This window comes from Pagrus pagrus (assembly GCF_965226575.1).
Source record: "Pagrus pagrus genome assembly, chromosome: 4".
Lineage (NCBI taxonomy): Eukaryota > Metazoa > Chordata > Actinopteri > Spariformes > Sparidae > Pagrus > Pagrus pagrus.
The window spans coordinates 2,940,463-2,955,526 of NC_140188.1; the positions used below are offsets into that span (position 1 = coordinate 2,940,463).

At 40.7% G+C, this 15,064-nt stretch overlaps 2 protein-coding genes across 2 annotated transcripts; one reads left to right on the forward strand and one right to left on the reverse strand.

The window, feature by feature from the left end:
* Positions 1–1,143: 1,143 nt before the first annotated feature.
* Positions 1,144–6,161, reverse strand: rps3 (ribosomal protein S3). The gene is made up of 7 exons (XM_084351992.1): positions 6,057–6,161; positions 4,787–4,917; positions 4,557–4,650; positions 3,830–3,924; positions 2,638–2,825; positions 2,307–2,510; positions 1,144–1,218 (listed from the first exon to the last, which is right to left on the reverse strand). The coding sequence occupies exons 1-6, from the start codon at positions 6,084–6,086 to the stop codon at positions 2,311–2,313; spliced, it is 738 nt and encodes a 245-aa protein (XP_084208118.1). The 5' UTR covers positions 6,087–6,161; the 3' UTR covers positions 1,144–1,218; positions 2,307–2,310.
* A 1,571-nt stretch (positions 6,162–7,732) lies between these two features.
* dcun1d5 (DCN1, defective in cullin neddylation 1, domain containing 5) lies at positions 7,733–14,495 on the forward strand. Its single transcript, XM_084350777.1, has 10 exons — positions 7,733–7,818; positions 9,589–9,632; positions 9,789–9,831; positions 9,967–10,069; positions 10,869–11,031; positions 11,242–11,333; positions 11,565–11,673; positions 11,958–12,062; positions 12,259–12,361; positions 14,018–14,495. Exons 4-10 carry the CDS (start codon positions 9,999–10,001, stop codon positions 14,071–14,073), a joined length of 699 nt encoding a protein of 232 aa, XP_084206903.1. The 5' UTR covers positions 7,733–7,818; positions 9,589–9,632; positions 9,789–9,831; positions 9,967–9,998; the 3' UTR covers positions 14,074–14,495.
* The last annotated feature ends 569 nt before the right edge of the window (positions 14,496–15,064 follow it).

A 15,064-nucleotide genomic window follows, 5' to 3' on the forward strand; every position in this document is an offset into this window, starting at 1 on the left:
AAGTCACCCAGAGGAACAGTACTCGAGTAAAAGTCTGAAAGTATCAGATTTTATATGTACTCAAGTTTTAAAAGTAATTCTGGCACTAAAGTATCGAAGGTGCAAGTAAAACTAAACATATAATTACATTTCTAAGTAGTTACATTTTGTCTTTATATACATTTACACACAAATGTAACTACAATATATTAATATACACTTTTTTTTAAGTACTTAAGTATTAAAAGTAAAAGTATACAATTCATACCCGCATACTGTGGGCAGTACCGATTTTAAACATACTCAAGTATCAACAGTAAAAAATTATTATCTGCAAAGTATTCAAGTAATCAAATAAATGTAGGGGAGTGAAAATTGTAATGGAGTAGAAGTATAAAGTAGCAAAAAGTGAAAATACTCAAGTGAAGTTCAAATACCATCGACACTGTACCTGCCCCAACTGCTAACATGCTTCACAAACTAAAACACACCTGTGCAGACTGAAAGTTATCTACTTAACTTCCGTGGTTTGATGTAAAACGTGGTCTCTAACTTCTGTTTAGACTGCTCCGTGTGATTGTTGTATTTTATGATGTATTCAAATATAAACGACGTGGAGGTAGTTTACATCGATTTTGAAAGATGGATCAAATGATGGTTTTCTTATATTTAAATCAGAAACTTATAAATTCAATAATAAAGTCATAGGCCCAGCACGATTCAACCAACACTCAAATGAAAAATTGAATTTTTTTATAAACTTCACTTCAGCAGTCTGTTTCTGGTGCCAGGGATTAGAACAGAGTGAGACATCTTGTTTCCTCCTGTCAGACAGGTCTGAAGTCTGACTCAGTCTTCCCAGAGCAAACACAAGGAAATAAAACTCTTATGCAATCTTTTTTTGACCAAACCGGTGTTTAAAAGACTAAGAAATGTGAGGAGCGTGTCAGATTATGATCTTGTGTTCTGTATATTATGTTCTACAGCTCTTCGGTTATCACTGTGGATGGCAAACGATACCTTGTTGATAAAAACATTTCTGACGCATTAAAAGAATTAAATACTTGAGGAGCTTCACATTTAAACATTTGTGTGACCAGTGAACTGTAATTCCCAAACTTATCAAGACTGAACAGTGCAACAAAGTGAACACAACATGTGAAGTGTATTTTCCAGATTTTATTGTTTTTGTACACAAAAAACCGAAGGTCTTGCTTCCATCTGATCGAACTGGAAAACCTGAAAAAAGACAAAAATCAATCAATTAAAACCAGCATCAAACACTCATGACTTCATGTTAAAAACAATGAATGGTTTTAGTCAAAGCCATCAATGCTTCAAATATTAGTTTTCCCATGACTGATGATTTTTATAACATTCAAACTTATGTTAAGGGGCCATCAGTTATAATTGATTGATTATAAATACAGTATAAATTTATTCTTTTAATCGTTAGAGATTTTTTTATCAATCAATTTATTCTAGATCTAAAGGAATCCTGTGTACAATGTTGTCTTTGTTGGCAAAAAGACTTCAAGTTAATCCTGTGAAAGCAAATACTTCACTGTTTATTTTGGTTTGCTTTGCTCAGTTTGTTGGCGTTATTAACCTACACTCACTCAGTTATTCTTAAAAACAGCTTCAACCCTTCTCAGACAAATGCCTCAATGTCTTCAACCAAAAGGGCTCGCTGCTCTGAGGAACTGGGACAGAACCACAGAACGTGAATCTGAACCAGAAACCACCAGTACCAGAATGAGACCTGTTCCGACTCGTCATCGTATCATCACCGAAGGGACTATAACAGAATTTTTTGTATACTGCATGGATATTGTCAAATTAAAGTGACGTTTTCAGCATATTTCGTTCACTTAAAAAGTCACCTACGTCACAATCAAGGTGCGTTATTACTGAATCAAATTTTTCCACATTATAAAAATCAGGTTCACTACAATCATGACAAAAACATTAACTGTACTAAAGTTTGTAATATATAGATTAAAATATTTCAGGGTTGTAACTGTCCTCTGATATTGAGCCATTGTGTTTACGTTCAAAGTGTACACACGATTGCTGCATCGTGTATCCCGAGTCATTTTGGGGCACTGGTTGTGACCATCCTAAGAAATTAATAGTAACACTTACATTTTTGCAATTGCAATTTTTTCTTTAAAAGAAAAACAAACCGCGGGTCCCTATTTATTTTTATTTAAAGATGCTGATTCTGTGGTGTCCGTTATCCCAACAGAATGCTGGAAACCAGTCACTACTCAAAGGTAACAAACAGTAAAGAGTAAACCAGCTGATGGGACCCTGCCGTCTCTGACCTTCTTATGCGGTGGGTACAGGTGTTCCCTGGGGCATGACGGGCACGTCTGGCTTGGCCCCCTTCTGCTCAGAAATGGGTGTGGTGGGCGCGGCCTCCTCCTTGGGCTCCACGATGCTGACGTGGTCGGGCAGGGGCTTCTTGGGGCCGATCTTACCGGTGGGGTCCCAGGGCAGCATGATCTTCACCTTGATGCCCAGCACACCTGATGATGACCAACAATGACATGAATAAACATGCATTACTAGTACCAGCAAAAACAAATGAAGTACTGCCGGGATCTAATTGTTTCTTTAATGTTGCTGCTGTGTCCCTGGCCGAGCTGTACTCACCCTGCCTCAGCAGGACGTGGCGGACAGCTGTGTCGACGTAGTAGTTGACGGGGTCTCCGCTGTGGATCATCAGACCGTCCACAAACTTCATGGACTTGGCCCTCTGACCCCTCAGCTTGCCGGACACCACGACCTCACAACCCTTGGCACCGCTCTCCATGATGAACCTCAGAACACCGTAGCAGGCCCTGAGAGAAAAGAGGGTAGGAACAGTGTGAACAGACAGAAACTGACAGAATTACAGTCAGTAATTTCCTGTTTTTTTGGTAAGTATGAACAAGTGTCTCAAAAATCTCAAAGTTTTAAAATTTACTGCAAAGATGGCAGTTTCTGCTGCGTTTAGGCACAAGGAATACTGAGCTATTTTGTTGTTGATACCGACTGTATATTTCTGTGATTTAATTAAAAAAAAAAAAGGTGCAGCAAATCGCATAAAAGCAGAGACCATAAAATCTACAACGGTACTTTCAGCAGATGCTACTTCAACCCTTCTCAGACAAATGCCTCGATGTCTTCAACCGAAAGACTCGCTGCTCTGAGGAACTGGAGCAGAACCACAGAACGTGAACCTGAACCAGAAACCACCAGAACCAGACTGAATCCTGTTCCGACTCGTCATCGTCTCATCACTGAAGGGACAAAAATTAAACGAACACGAGGCTCATTACAACAACTCAAATTATTATGATTCAATTATATTTCCTCTTCATACAGCTATGAAAACGAAACGTAAAACGATGTGCTGAATTTGAGGACACAAACCTACTTTGTTTACATCACCTTATAATCCATCAACCAAAATTTGGCTTACATCAATATACTCAATCATCCAATTCACTGCCAGCACGGGAAACAGAACTCCAAGCCGCTTCATATCAGAAAGTTACTGTGCACACGCTCTAAATACGCAGCATCCTTAAAACATTAAAGCTACATTTGATCCAAGATTAATTAAAAAAAAACAAAAAGGTATGATCAGCTCAACCAACAGAAGAAAATCATGGGGCTGTACAGAACATTTTAATACTCAATCACATTTATACAAAGAGAAGAAAAATCTACTTTGGCTCTTGTACTATAGACATTGAGGATTTGGTTTAAGGATTTATCTGAAGTTTCTTTCAAAAACCTCAACTGAAGCTTTGAATGAACCGACAGTAAATCCTCACAGTTCTTGAACAGCAGTGCTTACCTACGCACAGCCAGACCTCCCAGCAGCTTGTAGCGCAGAGACTCAGCCTGAGCGATGGCGCACAGACCACGAGTGGCAACTTTCTCAGCATACAGCTAAAAGAGAGGAGAACGTTCAGTCAACAACCTGCATGCTGCCAATGGAAAGTACCAACTATTGCAGAGACATTTCATTACGTTATACGCAGATAAATTAATTGGCTCTACATGCATCATGTTTTCATAAAACTGCAGGAGTGGACAGAAAATCTCACGTCATTAATCTTGTCTAGATCCTTTTTTTTGGAAATGCGATACACTCCTGATGCTTCAACCCTTCTCAGACAAATGCCTCTGTGTCTTCATGTGAAAAGGACTCCCTGATCTGGGGAACTGGAGCAGGACCACAGAACGTGGACCCGAACCAGTAACCCACAGAACCAGACTGAGTCCTGTTCTGTCTCGTCATCGTATCATCACTGAAGGGAGGACAAGACTGAAGCCTGTGCGCCTGAATTATATTATTAAAACACAAACCGGATGTTTTAACATCAGTTAAATACTGTGGCTCCTGTGCACAAGCTTGTTGTGTTTACTGTTTGGACCCTTTTGTCCCATTTTGTGGCAAAAAGTTGAGTAAGAACCTATTTCCCTCAACAAACGATCCGTGTTTAAACTCTGTTTTCACAGCAATATGATGCATTTGTTACAGTAAGCTCTTATCCTCTTGTAATAACCCTGTTTCTTACCTCGACACTGCCCTCAGGGAAGCCGAACCTCTTCTGGACCACAGCGGTCAGCTCTCTGATGCGACGACCTTTCTCTCCCAGAACATTCTGGGTCCTAGAGACAGTTAAGAGTTAGTGTTGAATGTTGTGGACACGTCTTGTTCTGTAACTTAACATTTAAACAGCTCACTATTAATGCTCAACAAAAATAAACCCATGCACATTTGTCATAGTAACGGCCGGACACTCACCTTGTGGCCAGGATGATGATCTCTGTCCTGGTTGGAGTCACACGCACCTCCACACCAGAGTAGCCATCCTCAGCAAGCTCGCGAGTCAGGAACTCGTTCAGCTCGGCCTTGAAGATACCGTCTGAGACGAACTAAGAAAGTAGAGAGAAACGTTAAACCATCACAAAGAAGAAATACACTGGAGTCAATATTTATTAGAATAAGTAGTAAATCAATTGATAGACTTTCTGTGATAAAAAAAAAAAAGTTCAGGAAATCCCATGAAAGCAGAGACCATAAACTCTCCTACAACGGTACTTTCAGCAGATGCTACTTCAACCCTTCTCAGACAAATGCCTCGATGTCTTCAACCGAAAGACTCGCTGCTCTGAGGAACTGGAGCAGAACCACAGAACGTGAACCTGAACCAGAAACCACCAGAACCAGACTGAGTCCTGTTCCGACTCGTCATCGTCTCATCACTGAAGGGACAAAAACTCCAGGGTCTAGATATATAACGTTAAATTTCAATAGTTCTGCAATAAAACAAATAACAGCAAAACTTTAAGCTGCAGGACTTTGGGTCAAAATCTTATTAAATGAGGGCCGATGGTCTTATTTGTGTCAGTTTAGGGGTCACTGTTTGAGAGCCACTGCCTTACGTTACAAAAAATATTCTTAGTCCCTGTCACATCCGTTTTAAACTGAATTTATCTCCTGAATCTGACCCTATAATCTAAGTAAGATGCTACTGTCAGTCATTAACAGCAATTTTAAATAACTGCACTGTTCAGCCATCATGTTTTGATCCAACGTTACTGATTTCACTCTACATTTCACTCTTCATCGCCCACTGGACACTTATTTCTGACGGTTCATCTGTTAGCTAGCTCTCCGCTGGACCCAGTCATTTGAGTATGAAGCTAACGCACCAGCTAAACCAGAACAGGAGACCTAAAACTAAGTTCAACAGAAGATATATTAAACGAGAATTGAGGTCTACTACAGCCGTACTCTCGACCGGACTGGGTTTAATATGAGTACGGGGCTCATGTCTGTGGGTCCCGGTTTATAGCTCACGCCCGGCTGCTGCGGGCAGAGCCATGTTAGCTAGCCAAATGAGGAGGACGCAGCGCCGGCAGCATCTGGATCAATCCTCTCCCAATCAGAGGTGAATAAGCTCGACTAACACCGGAGGGAACACGAAACAGTTGTATCCCAACCGACAAGACCTCATTTGTACATAATCTTGCTGTCTGTGTGAGTAAAACGGTGATAAAACAGCGCTAACCTTCCTCTTCTTGGAGATTTGCACCGCCATCTTCAGACAGGCCGTAGACAGGAAAGGACCCTCAACGGAGGCGGAAATGGATTTATACCAAAAAGTATCACTTCCGGTGACGCCGAGTCCAGGCTATCGTTGGGATTTGTAGTTTTTTTTAGATTTAGCGCTGCAAAAACTTGCTTTTGCAGATTTCAGCGGTAGGTTAGCTAAACATTAATCAGAGGAAAACATGTCAAATTATTTACAATGTTTCATATGTTAATAAAACGTTAAAAAGATTGAAGAGTGACACAGAAAATGAGGAAACATCACACAGTACTTCAGACTGCTGTATGTTGCTGCAGCGCCGCCACAAAACTGTTACTGCCACCTACTGGCGAAAAGTCGACACTGTACTACAGCTGCTTGAGCAGACAGCAAGTCCATTTATGTTTAAAAAATCTGCTGTTCTTTTTTAATTATAACAAAATAAATAAATAAAATAAAATCAAAGGTTGGGTTCAAGGTTATAAAAAAACACAGTAATAATTGAGGGCATAGTTTTTAGCAGTGATGATCTCAGAGCTGTTTGACAGTTCTTGAAGTGTTGATTGAATAACCATGAACTGCAATAAATACATAGGTGAAGGTGACTTCATTGCCATCGCTAGATTAAGAAATAAAGTCAGTTATCTAGAAATTATTTGTTTTGTCTTATGCTTATGCTGATGGTATTTGATACCAGATACTTACCAAGTTAAAATTGAATATAGTTCATGTATGAAACCTAATTAACTACAGTTTGATTTAATCTGTTTCTCAGAGTCCTGTGTACGCTGCAGGTTTGATGTCAAGTAAATGGTCACAATCAAGTGTAGGAATGAAAAAAGAAAAACAGGGAAAGACAAGGAGGTATCACATCTGTATGCTCTTCCTGCCTCTGCAGCTTTTAGCCCAAGCTGACACACACCAGTCCCCAGATGGAGATGAACCGGAGGGGGAGATACAGGAGGAATGTAACTGGGATAGAGCCAGCCACAGCCAGAATACAGCACCTGCTGCTCTCGGGGTGGCTCCTGTCCCTCACTTGTAGTGTCCTATATCTCACATCAACTGATTGAGAAGGAATATCTGGACACATTTTCTGAGATTGCTATTTCAGACACCTTCCTAGCAAAGGATGACACATTGGGGTTTGTTGTAGGGCTCACTTGAATAGAGGAAAGACACACAGTTGTGCCTCTGAGGCTGTTTCAGAGGATGCAATTACAGATGTTTCCTGTGAAATAATACAACTGCAAAAAAACAACCATGCAATCCAAAAAATAAAAGAGACTTAATGGATACAGTGACGTGACACTGATGGGAGCTTATATCCTGGAGTAAAAGGTCAAGTCACCATGGGTCTCTTGGGTCAGTGAGTGTGACTACACCTGGATTAGCTACATGTGAGTGCCAAAAATAAAGGATTGTTCCTTTAAAAATACGGACGGTTCTCCCTATGCGGTCCAGTAGGGTAGACCTTATAGTCAGCTGTTTTCCTTGCTTTTTTCATTGTTGACTAAAATAAAATATGTACTATTTGTATACGATCATATATTCTGTCTTCAAATATATCGTTGTAAAAACGCTTTTATGAAAACATTTTCCTTGACGCGGGAACGTTTAATTCGCTTTACACCCCCATAAAGCGGTGGTATCGTCCACTCCCCGGAAACACCGGCGACAGCCTAAACCCCGGTGAAGCAGAAGTCCAACTGATTTGTCAGCCAGCCGCTAACTGTAAAAAGTAAGTGTTTGTAGTATTTGAAGGACTTTCCGTGGTGTTGATTATGTAAACAAGCAACTCGTTTGTACTTTGTTGGAATTGGGTTCAGGTGGATTTGACAGGTCTTTGACATGTGTGTTGTCAAAATAGCTAACGTTAGCAGTGTAGCTGTGACACCCGCGGTGCTCCGCTAATGTTAGCTAGCAAACAAAAGAAGTCTCCCAGCAGCAAAGACTGAATAGAAGAAGAATTTTAAACTAATAATGTTTGTTTTATGTTGTAATTAAAGTGTCTGTGACGTTTAATCGACACGAGGTGCGAGGTCTGGTCACGATTTTAAATATTAGTCATCCTAACCTCGTTAGCCTTCAGCTAGCGTCCACGGACGAGTCCTAAAGCTGTTTTTATTTAAAGACAGCAGGTTACAACAGGAGCTAGAACAGGGTTTAATATTTGTTTGTCAAATGTGCTGATTGTCGGCTCAACCTGTCCATCTCTACTGATTTTTGTTGAAAATACGTCTTGCGGTAGTGGGTTTATTATTTCCACCATTTATTATTATATAATTTGATCAGAAATGTTTGTAAATAAACCACCTTTAATCGTATAAGTGTTTTAAACCATGTTTTCTCCGAGTAATGCTGAGTTACTCAGGTAATGTTAGCGTTTATATTAACCAGTGCTATTAAGTGTGCGCACAGGAGAAAAATACATTGATGACGCAATATTATTATTATATTATTACATACAAATTAATTACGCTAATGCTTTATTATTGGTATACTCTTAGTTAGTTTTAAACCATACTATTGACGTGGTATTCTTATATATTTTGTCAACATAACTCACTCCTATGACAAAAACTGACATTTGGTAAATTATGAGTCGTGCTCATGACAGCTGTTGGCACACTACACTCAGCAAATATCTGATTGAAAGTGTCATCTAAGTCTGTTAAGCCTCCTTCATACAGTGATACTCTAAATACCAATTTCCAATATTCACTTTTAATCTCTACACGTGATATTGTAGTTGAATTTTAACTCTATTGTTAAAAGTTTGTGACACATGTTTTTTTAGGACACCTGTCCACATATACTAAGTCTCTTTTTCATGGTTTTGGCTCATGTACCATAGTTTCACTGAAGGGACATTTTAATGTTTCAAGTGATGGTTCAGGTAACCGTGTGCTCACACTTGGCGACACGTTGGGGTAGACCATTTCCTGTTTATAACCAGGTCCACAAAGAAATGGAGTCACCTTTTGTGATGATCTGGAAAGCCGACTAAGACTTTATTGGCCAACATTAGCAGCCGACCTCACAAATGTGGTGTTCAGACACACTTCAGTGCTCCATGAACAAACTCGGCCCCCTTCTTCTTTTAAAAGAGGCCACTGTTTTGGCACAGTGGGGTTTTCAAAATACAAGACTCCATAAGGGCAAAATAAGGCCGGGTTCACAACACAACGCAGTGCAGCTTCATCCGGTAATAAGCTGCATCTGCTAACCACGTCAATGAAAGCATTTATTCCTGGCAAATTACTTTTGTGAAGTGGACTGTGTATTTTTACTGCACATCACATCACAATCGTGAAGTAAATGATGGAGGATAAAGTAATCCTTGTAATGCAGTTGATAATAATTTGAGTTTCAACTAGATGCTGTTAGGGTTAATAAAAAAAAAAAATAATAAAGTAAGTAATGTCTATCATGCATTTTTGACATTCTCTGAGAACGAATGATATCTTTCTCGTGTTAATTATGACGTTTTTACTTCAATCCAATCCAGGTCATTCGGCAGACATCTGCACATCAGAAACACTGGACAAGCTTGTGAGTAGTCATGTTAATTTTTAAATGTAGCTAACACAGCGATTACACTTTGCAGCACAATGTTATCTCGGTCTTAATATCTCGCCTTTAACTTGATTAAAGTTTATAAAAGTGTGCATGGATGTTTTTATGAAGTTGTGATTTCCTTTATTCCAGAATCTCTTAGATTTGAATGGACAGGGCAGCCAGAAGTACACAGGTATGACCTCCATCCTGCACACGTTCTCCTGAAATAGATGATTGATTCTTGGCTTGTATTGTCATCTGTAGATGGATTTGTTATCTGACTACACCCTGCCAACATGTGATTTTAAAAGAATCTCTTCTTCTGTAGCCCAGCTAGTGAAGCCCACTAAAGGTTCAGTGATGCCTGTGGTGAAGAAGAAGAGGAAGCTCCCTAATGCAGATGATAATGAGCACAAGTGTAAAATCACAAGGTAAACACACGTTCACTCACACCATAACTTTGTATGTCTGTCCTCTCTGGTCATCTACCAGTAGTGCATGACATGTCCCCAGGCATTTTTTCAGTGTATTACTGAGTTGGGTGTGTTTTGTAGCATGTTTGTGAAACCTCTGGTGCGTAGCTGGTGAGTTAGAGGCTCTCTGTTGGAGAAGAGGACCACTGGCTGAACCCTGCAGTAGCCAGAAAAAGGACTGGCAGGGTTGTCTTTCACCTGGCAGGAGGCATACTGAAGTGTGTGTGTGTGTGTGTGTGTGTGTGTGTGTGTGTGTGTGTGTGTGTGTGTGTGTGTGTGTGTGTGTGTGTGTGTGTGTGTGTGTGTGTGTGTGTGTGTGTGTGTGTGTGTGTGTGTGTGTGTGTGTGTGTGTGTGTGTGTTGTTCTTTCTACTCACTTGGGAAACACGGCACTCAGCACATACTTGTCCTCTTAATCAGCGCTGCTTCAGGAGGAGGAGCAGAGCTTTAATGCTGTTTATGTGATTGCATGTGTTTCATGTTCAGAAGTGTGTCCTGACCATGTGAGAAATATTAAAAAGTTAAAGGAAAAGTTGACCCTTAAAATGAAAATTCAGTCATTATCTCATCACCCTCATGCTGATGGAGAGTCAGGTGAAGTTTCGTAGTCCACATACATTTTAAAGTCCCCAGCTACTTCAGTTGTTTTTGATATTTACATTAAACCTGCGTCACTTAAATTAATAAATTTTTCTTCCCATTATATTATGAGTTTATTTGCTGTTATTTAATCCTTAAACCTGTGGTCTGCATTGTAGTTTCACCCGACCTCAGATCCGTGGGGCCAGGCCGATCTCTGAGAAGCTGTTCTCCAATAAGAAGTGCCTGGCCTGGTTCCACGAGTACGCCGGCCCCGACAAAGTGGTTGGTCCGGAGGCCATGGAGAAGTTCTGTGAAGACATCGGTGTGGAACCAGAGAATGTGAGTCCGTCACTTTCCCTCAGCCTCTTCATGACCTGGGCCTGGATTTATCAAACAACTAGTTTTCCTTCTTTCCTTCATTTCCACTGCCACAGAAAGACTGTGGCCTTTTTCCAATTCAAGAAAACTTTCTGGAGAGAGCGTACACAGTTTTCTGTTCACATCCAACAATGTTGTGTTTTAAACAAATGTATTTCCTCTTTCTTGCAGATTATCATGTTAGTTATAGCCTGGCATCTAGAAGCAGCAAATATGGGATTCTTCACAAAAGACGAGTGGCTCAGGGGAATGACATTATTACAGTAAGAAAACTTCAATTTTTCAGTTTTGTGGTGCTTAAAACAGAATTTACTAATCAGACTTTGTCTTGTTGTCATCATCTTGATTAGTTTATGAACACATGAATATACCATAGACTCTGTGTACAGGCAAAAGCTTTATTAACCTCTTGTACTTTGACACTCGGGCATCTTTTGTTCTCACTAGACCTGTAAGAAAAACTGTTTGGCATGTTGTCTTTCAACTACTTGCAGGTGTGACTGCACAGAGAGGTTACAGAGCAAACTGGATTACCTGCGCAATCAGCTCAATGACTCTGTAGTCTTCAAAAACATCTACAGATATGCCTTCGACTTCTCCAGAGTGAGTCTGATGTGTTTTGTTTGTGTATTTTTTTGCTGTTGTTGTGTAGAGTATCATAACACCCACTGTGGTTTAACTTCTAACTTTGCAGCAGTGACGAGTTGAGATTTTAATGGAAGGAATGTGCAGCCTTGTTTAACAGTCAGATTAAATATTACCACAGAGCTCTGTGGAAAAGTGACCATCAGCAGGAGTAACTGGATCAAAACAGACTGAAATGGTCACAACAGTTCTGTTGCCTCCCGCTCACTGTTGTTGTCTTTGTGCTTCTGTTGTGTGATCAGGATAAGGACCAGAGGAGTTTGGACATGGACACGGCTAAATCCATGCTGGCCCTGCTGCTCGGGAGAACTTGGCCTCTTTTCCCCGTCTTCCAACAGTTCTTGGAGGTAAATCCGTTGGTCTCATGTGGTTGTATGGGCAGGCCAGTGAAAAGTGCTTTGCAGTAATAAATGTTGTACGAGTACTTAAGTTGATCTTATAGATCACTAACACATTTTCTCTAAAAGCAAAACAAGTGTACAGATGCCTGTCCATCTTTTTCTCCTCACCCCCTCACTCTTCTCCTGTTTGTCTCTCTCACAGCAGTCGAAGTACAAGGGGATGAATAAGGACCAGTGGTATAACGTTCTGGAGTTCAGCAGGACCATCAATACAGACCTCAGTAACTACGATGAAGACGGAGCTTGTGAGTAAACCAGCAGCTCATTGTCACCTACATTCACACTCTGAGGCCTTAGTAGAAACTAAGGGCGTGACCCGGCGATATATTCTTACATTGTACCTACGGCGGCTTCATGCGTCGCTGTCACAGGAACTGTGATTGGTCAGCATTGGCTGCTTGTGTTTTCATCTTCACGTGTCCAATGCTGCGATGATTATAGATGGTGAAGACGACATGAAGCGGGTTGAGAAAAGGCTCAGTTACAGTCTCCTTTTCAATAACCCACATCCAGCAAATCTCCATTGCTAACTGAAACAAACTATTATTTTCATTGTTGATTCATTCAATATTTTCTCGATTAATCCATTTTAATAATTTGGTCTATAAAATGGTGAAAAATTTCGATCAGTATTTCCCATTGCCCAAGATGACGTCCTCAAATGTTGAGATATTCAGTTTCCAGATGAAGGAAACCAGAAAATATTCACTTTTAAAAAGCTGGAATTGGATCAATCTTTCTTCAGTGACTCAAACTGATTAATCGGTGATCTAAATATAAATTTAGAAGTTGACGACTAACTGATTTTTGCAGCTCCACTGCTCACCACAATCACCTCTCTGTTACTAAATTAAACAACATTAATACAGCGACCGCACAAAGTCGTTCAATATTCAGTGATGAAACGAGACAGACGTTCCCACCATCGCTCTGTCTCTCAAAGGGGATAAAACAATCTAGCTGGAGAAATCTGGCACTAGTTTCTTGTGGCTCCTTCCACTACAGAGAAAATCTCAGGATGTTGCTTCTCATCGAGCAGAGCAAGGGTTATATGACACTGGATGAGGCAACACAGCTAATATGATAGCTTCCTCCATTTAGACTCTAGTCTCTATGTTCCCTCTGAGGGTCATCACTGCCACTTACCTTTGAACAAATAAATAAAACAGATGTAAGTGCTGAAATAAGAATAAGTTGCCAAAATTGATTGTCCAAGTCTATAAATTATAAAGCAGTTGGTGGTAAACTTTTCCCAAATAAATTTGCAGATGTGGAAACACTCTCATATTTAGAAACATGTTCATTGTGTTCAAGTGCTGTGAGAATAAATAAATGTATTTATTGTTAATAATTGACAAACTTTTACTTACAAATGGAAAAAAGCATTATAGAGACGGATGTGACAACTATTATTTTGATGTTTCACTTTTGGAGTAACTGTTACTTTATTAGGAGTAGGGCTGCAGGATATTGATCGTCATCTGTATCAGCTGGTACAGGCTTTAAAATTAAATATCGGCATCAGTCATCGGATCGGATTAATAAGATGGTGCTTTATGAGCACAAACAAATGACAAACTGCCGGTAACCAGTTTTCCTATTTTGCCTAGTGAATGTGTACATTTTGAAGAGCATTGTTACTGTTGTTAATGCCATCACAGTAAGATTAGGCATAATGTGTTAATTCCACCTGAGGAGAGACTTGATGATCTTTGCAATTAGGTGGAAAAAACATGTGCATGTATCAGTATTGGCATCAGCAGTGAGCTGGAAAATATTGGCCAAATCCAATGTCTAGCATCCCTAATCCAATTTGGATCCAATTTTCTAACACAGCACCGATTGAGTTACTGTAGTTAAGTGTATTAATATAATTTCCGTCCCTGTGGTTTTGTTTGCAGGGCCAGTGCTGCTCGACGAGTTCGTGGAATGGCAGAAAACTTGGTCAGCATCGTAGCAGATGACATCACAACACCAAAAAGGAGAAGGAGGGAGAGAAAACTGAAGCCACAAACACAGGAGGAATCTCTTTATCGTTTCATACAAAGGAAAAACTGCAGTTTCACGTTCAGCCGACACAAATGGACTACAGATCATCCCTGTGGACTCTTTGTACACCCACATCCCTTCAGAGGTCGTCTCTGTGCATCGTCAGCCTCCTGTGGTCAGGAGGCCTTTCTCTCACCGAGTCGAGTTTTTATAGTGTTAATTTGGAGAAAAGAATAATGTGGAGGAAGAGTTCTTAAAATAAGAAAACAAAGCAAAAAAAAATGAACTGAGAGAAGAGCTGTGGAATTTATGTTTTCTTGATAATTATTTTTTCCCATTTTGTGTCTTGTTTGTAGATGTTTTCACAGTAATAAAAAGGAAATAAAAGTATGACAGGCTGCTTCTAACTGATTCGTACAGCCTCCGTTTCATTCAGCAAACACTTTTAAGTTCACATTGTATCACAGGAACTTGTTTCGAGTTTTTTGTCAGGTGGAACGTCCCTTTAAACTCCTGACATGATTATTATTTTGTCCACCCTCTACAATGTGTCATATCTCCATGTGGAAGTGTGGCCGCTCCTCCCCTCCTGTCTCTTCTGTGTCCAGCGGCCCCGCTGAGGCGGCGGTCATGATGGTGCTGAGGCGTGTCAGAGAGAGGGAGCGCTGTTTGAGCCTGGGGGCGGGGCTTGGCTCGTCAGGGGCAGGGTCTGGAAGGTGGCCGTATCGCTGCCCGTCGTCGTCATACTGGTACAGGCGGATGACGCGGCTGCGACGACGCGGCCGGGGAGGGGAGGACGCTGGTTTGTTACTTTCTGTCTCCCCATCTTCCTCTTTCTCCCCTCTCCATCCCTCGTCCTCTTCCCTCTCCTCATCTCTCCCTTTCTCCACCTCCTCCTCACTTCCTCTGCTCCCCTCTCCCTCCTTGTTTTTATTCTCCTGCTCTCCTGCCTCCTCCAC

Bases quoted from the DNA above. Each gene is read 5' to 3' on its own strand.
- dcun1d5 (XM_084350777.1), top strand. From the start codon at position 9,999: ATGCCTGTGGTGAAGAAGAAGAGGAAGCTCCCTAATGCAGATGATAAT. The intron at 11,032-11,241 runs GTGAGTCCGTCA...TCTTTCTTGCAG, and splicing joins TCGGTGTGGAACCAGAGAAT to ATTATCATGTTAGTTATAGC. The intron at 11,674-11,957 runs GTGAGTCTGATG...TTGTGTGATCAG, and splicing joins ATGCCTTCGACTTCTCCAGA to GATAAGGACCAGAGGAGTTT.
- rps3 (XM_084351992.1), bottom strand. From the start codon at position 6,086: ATGGCGGTGCAAATCTCCAAGAAGAGGAAG. The intron at 3,925-4,556 runs GTAAGAAACAGG...CCTCTCTTTTAG, and splicing joins TCCCTGAGGGCAGTGTCGAG to CTGTATGCTGAGAAAGTTGC. The intron at 2,511-2,637 runs GTGAGTACAGCT...GGTCATCATCAG, and splicing joins CCACGTCCTGCTGAGGCAGG to GTGTGCTGGGCATCAAGGTG.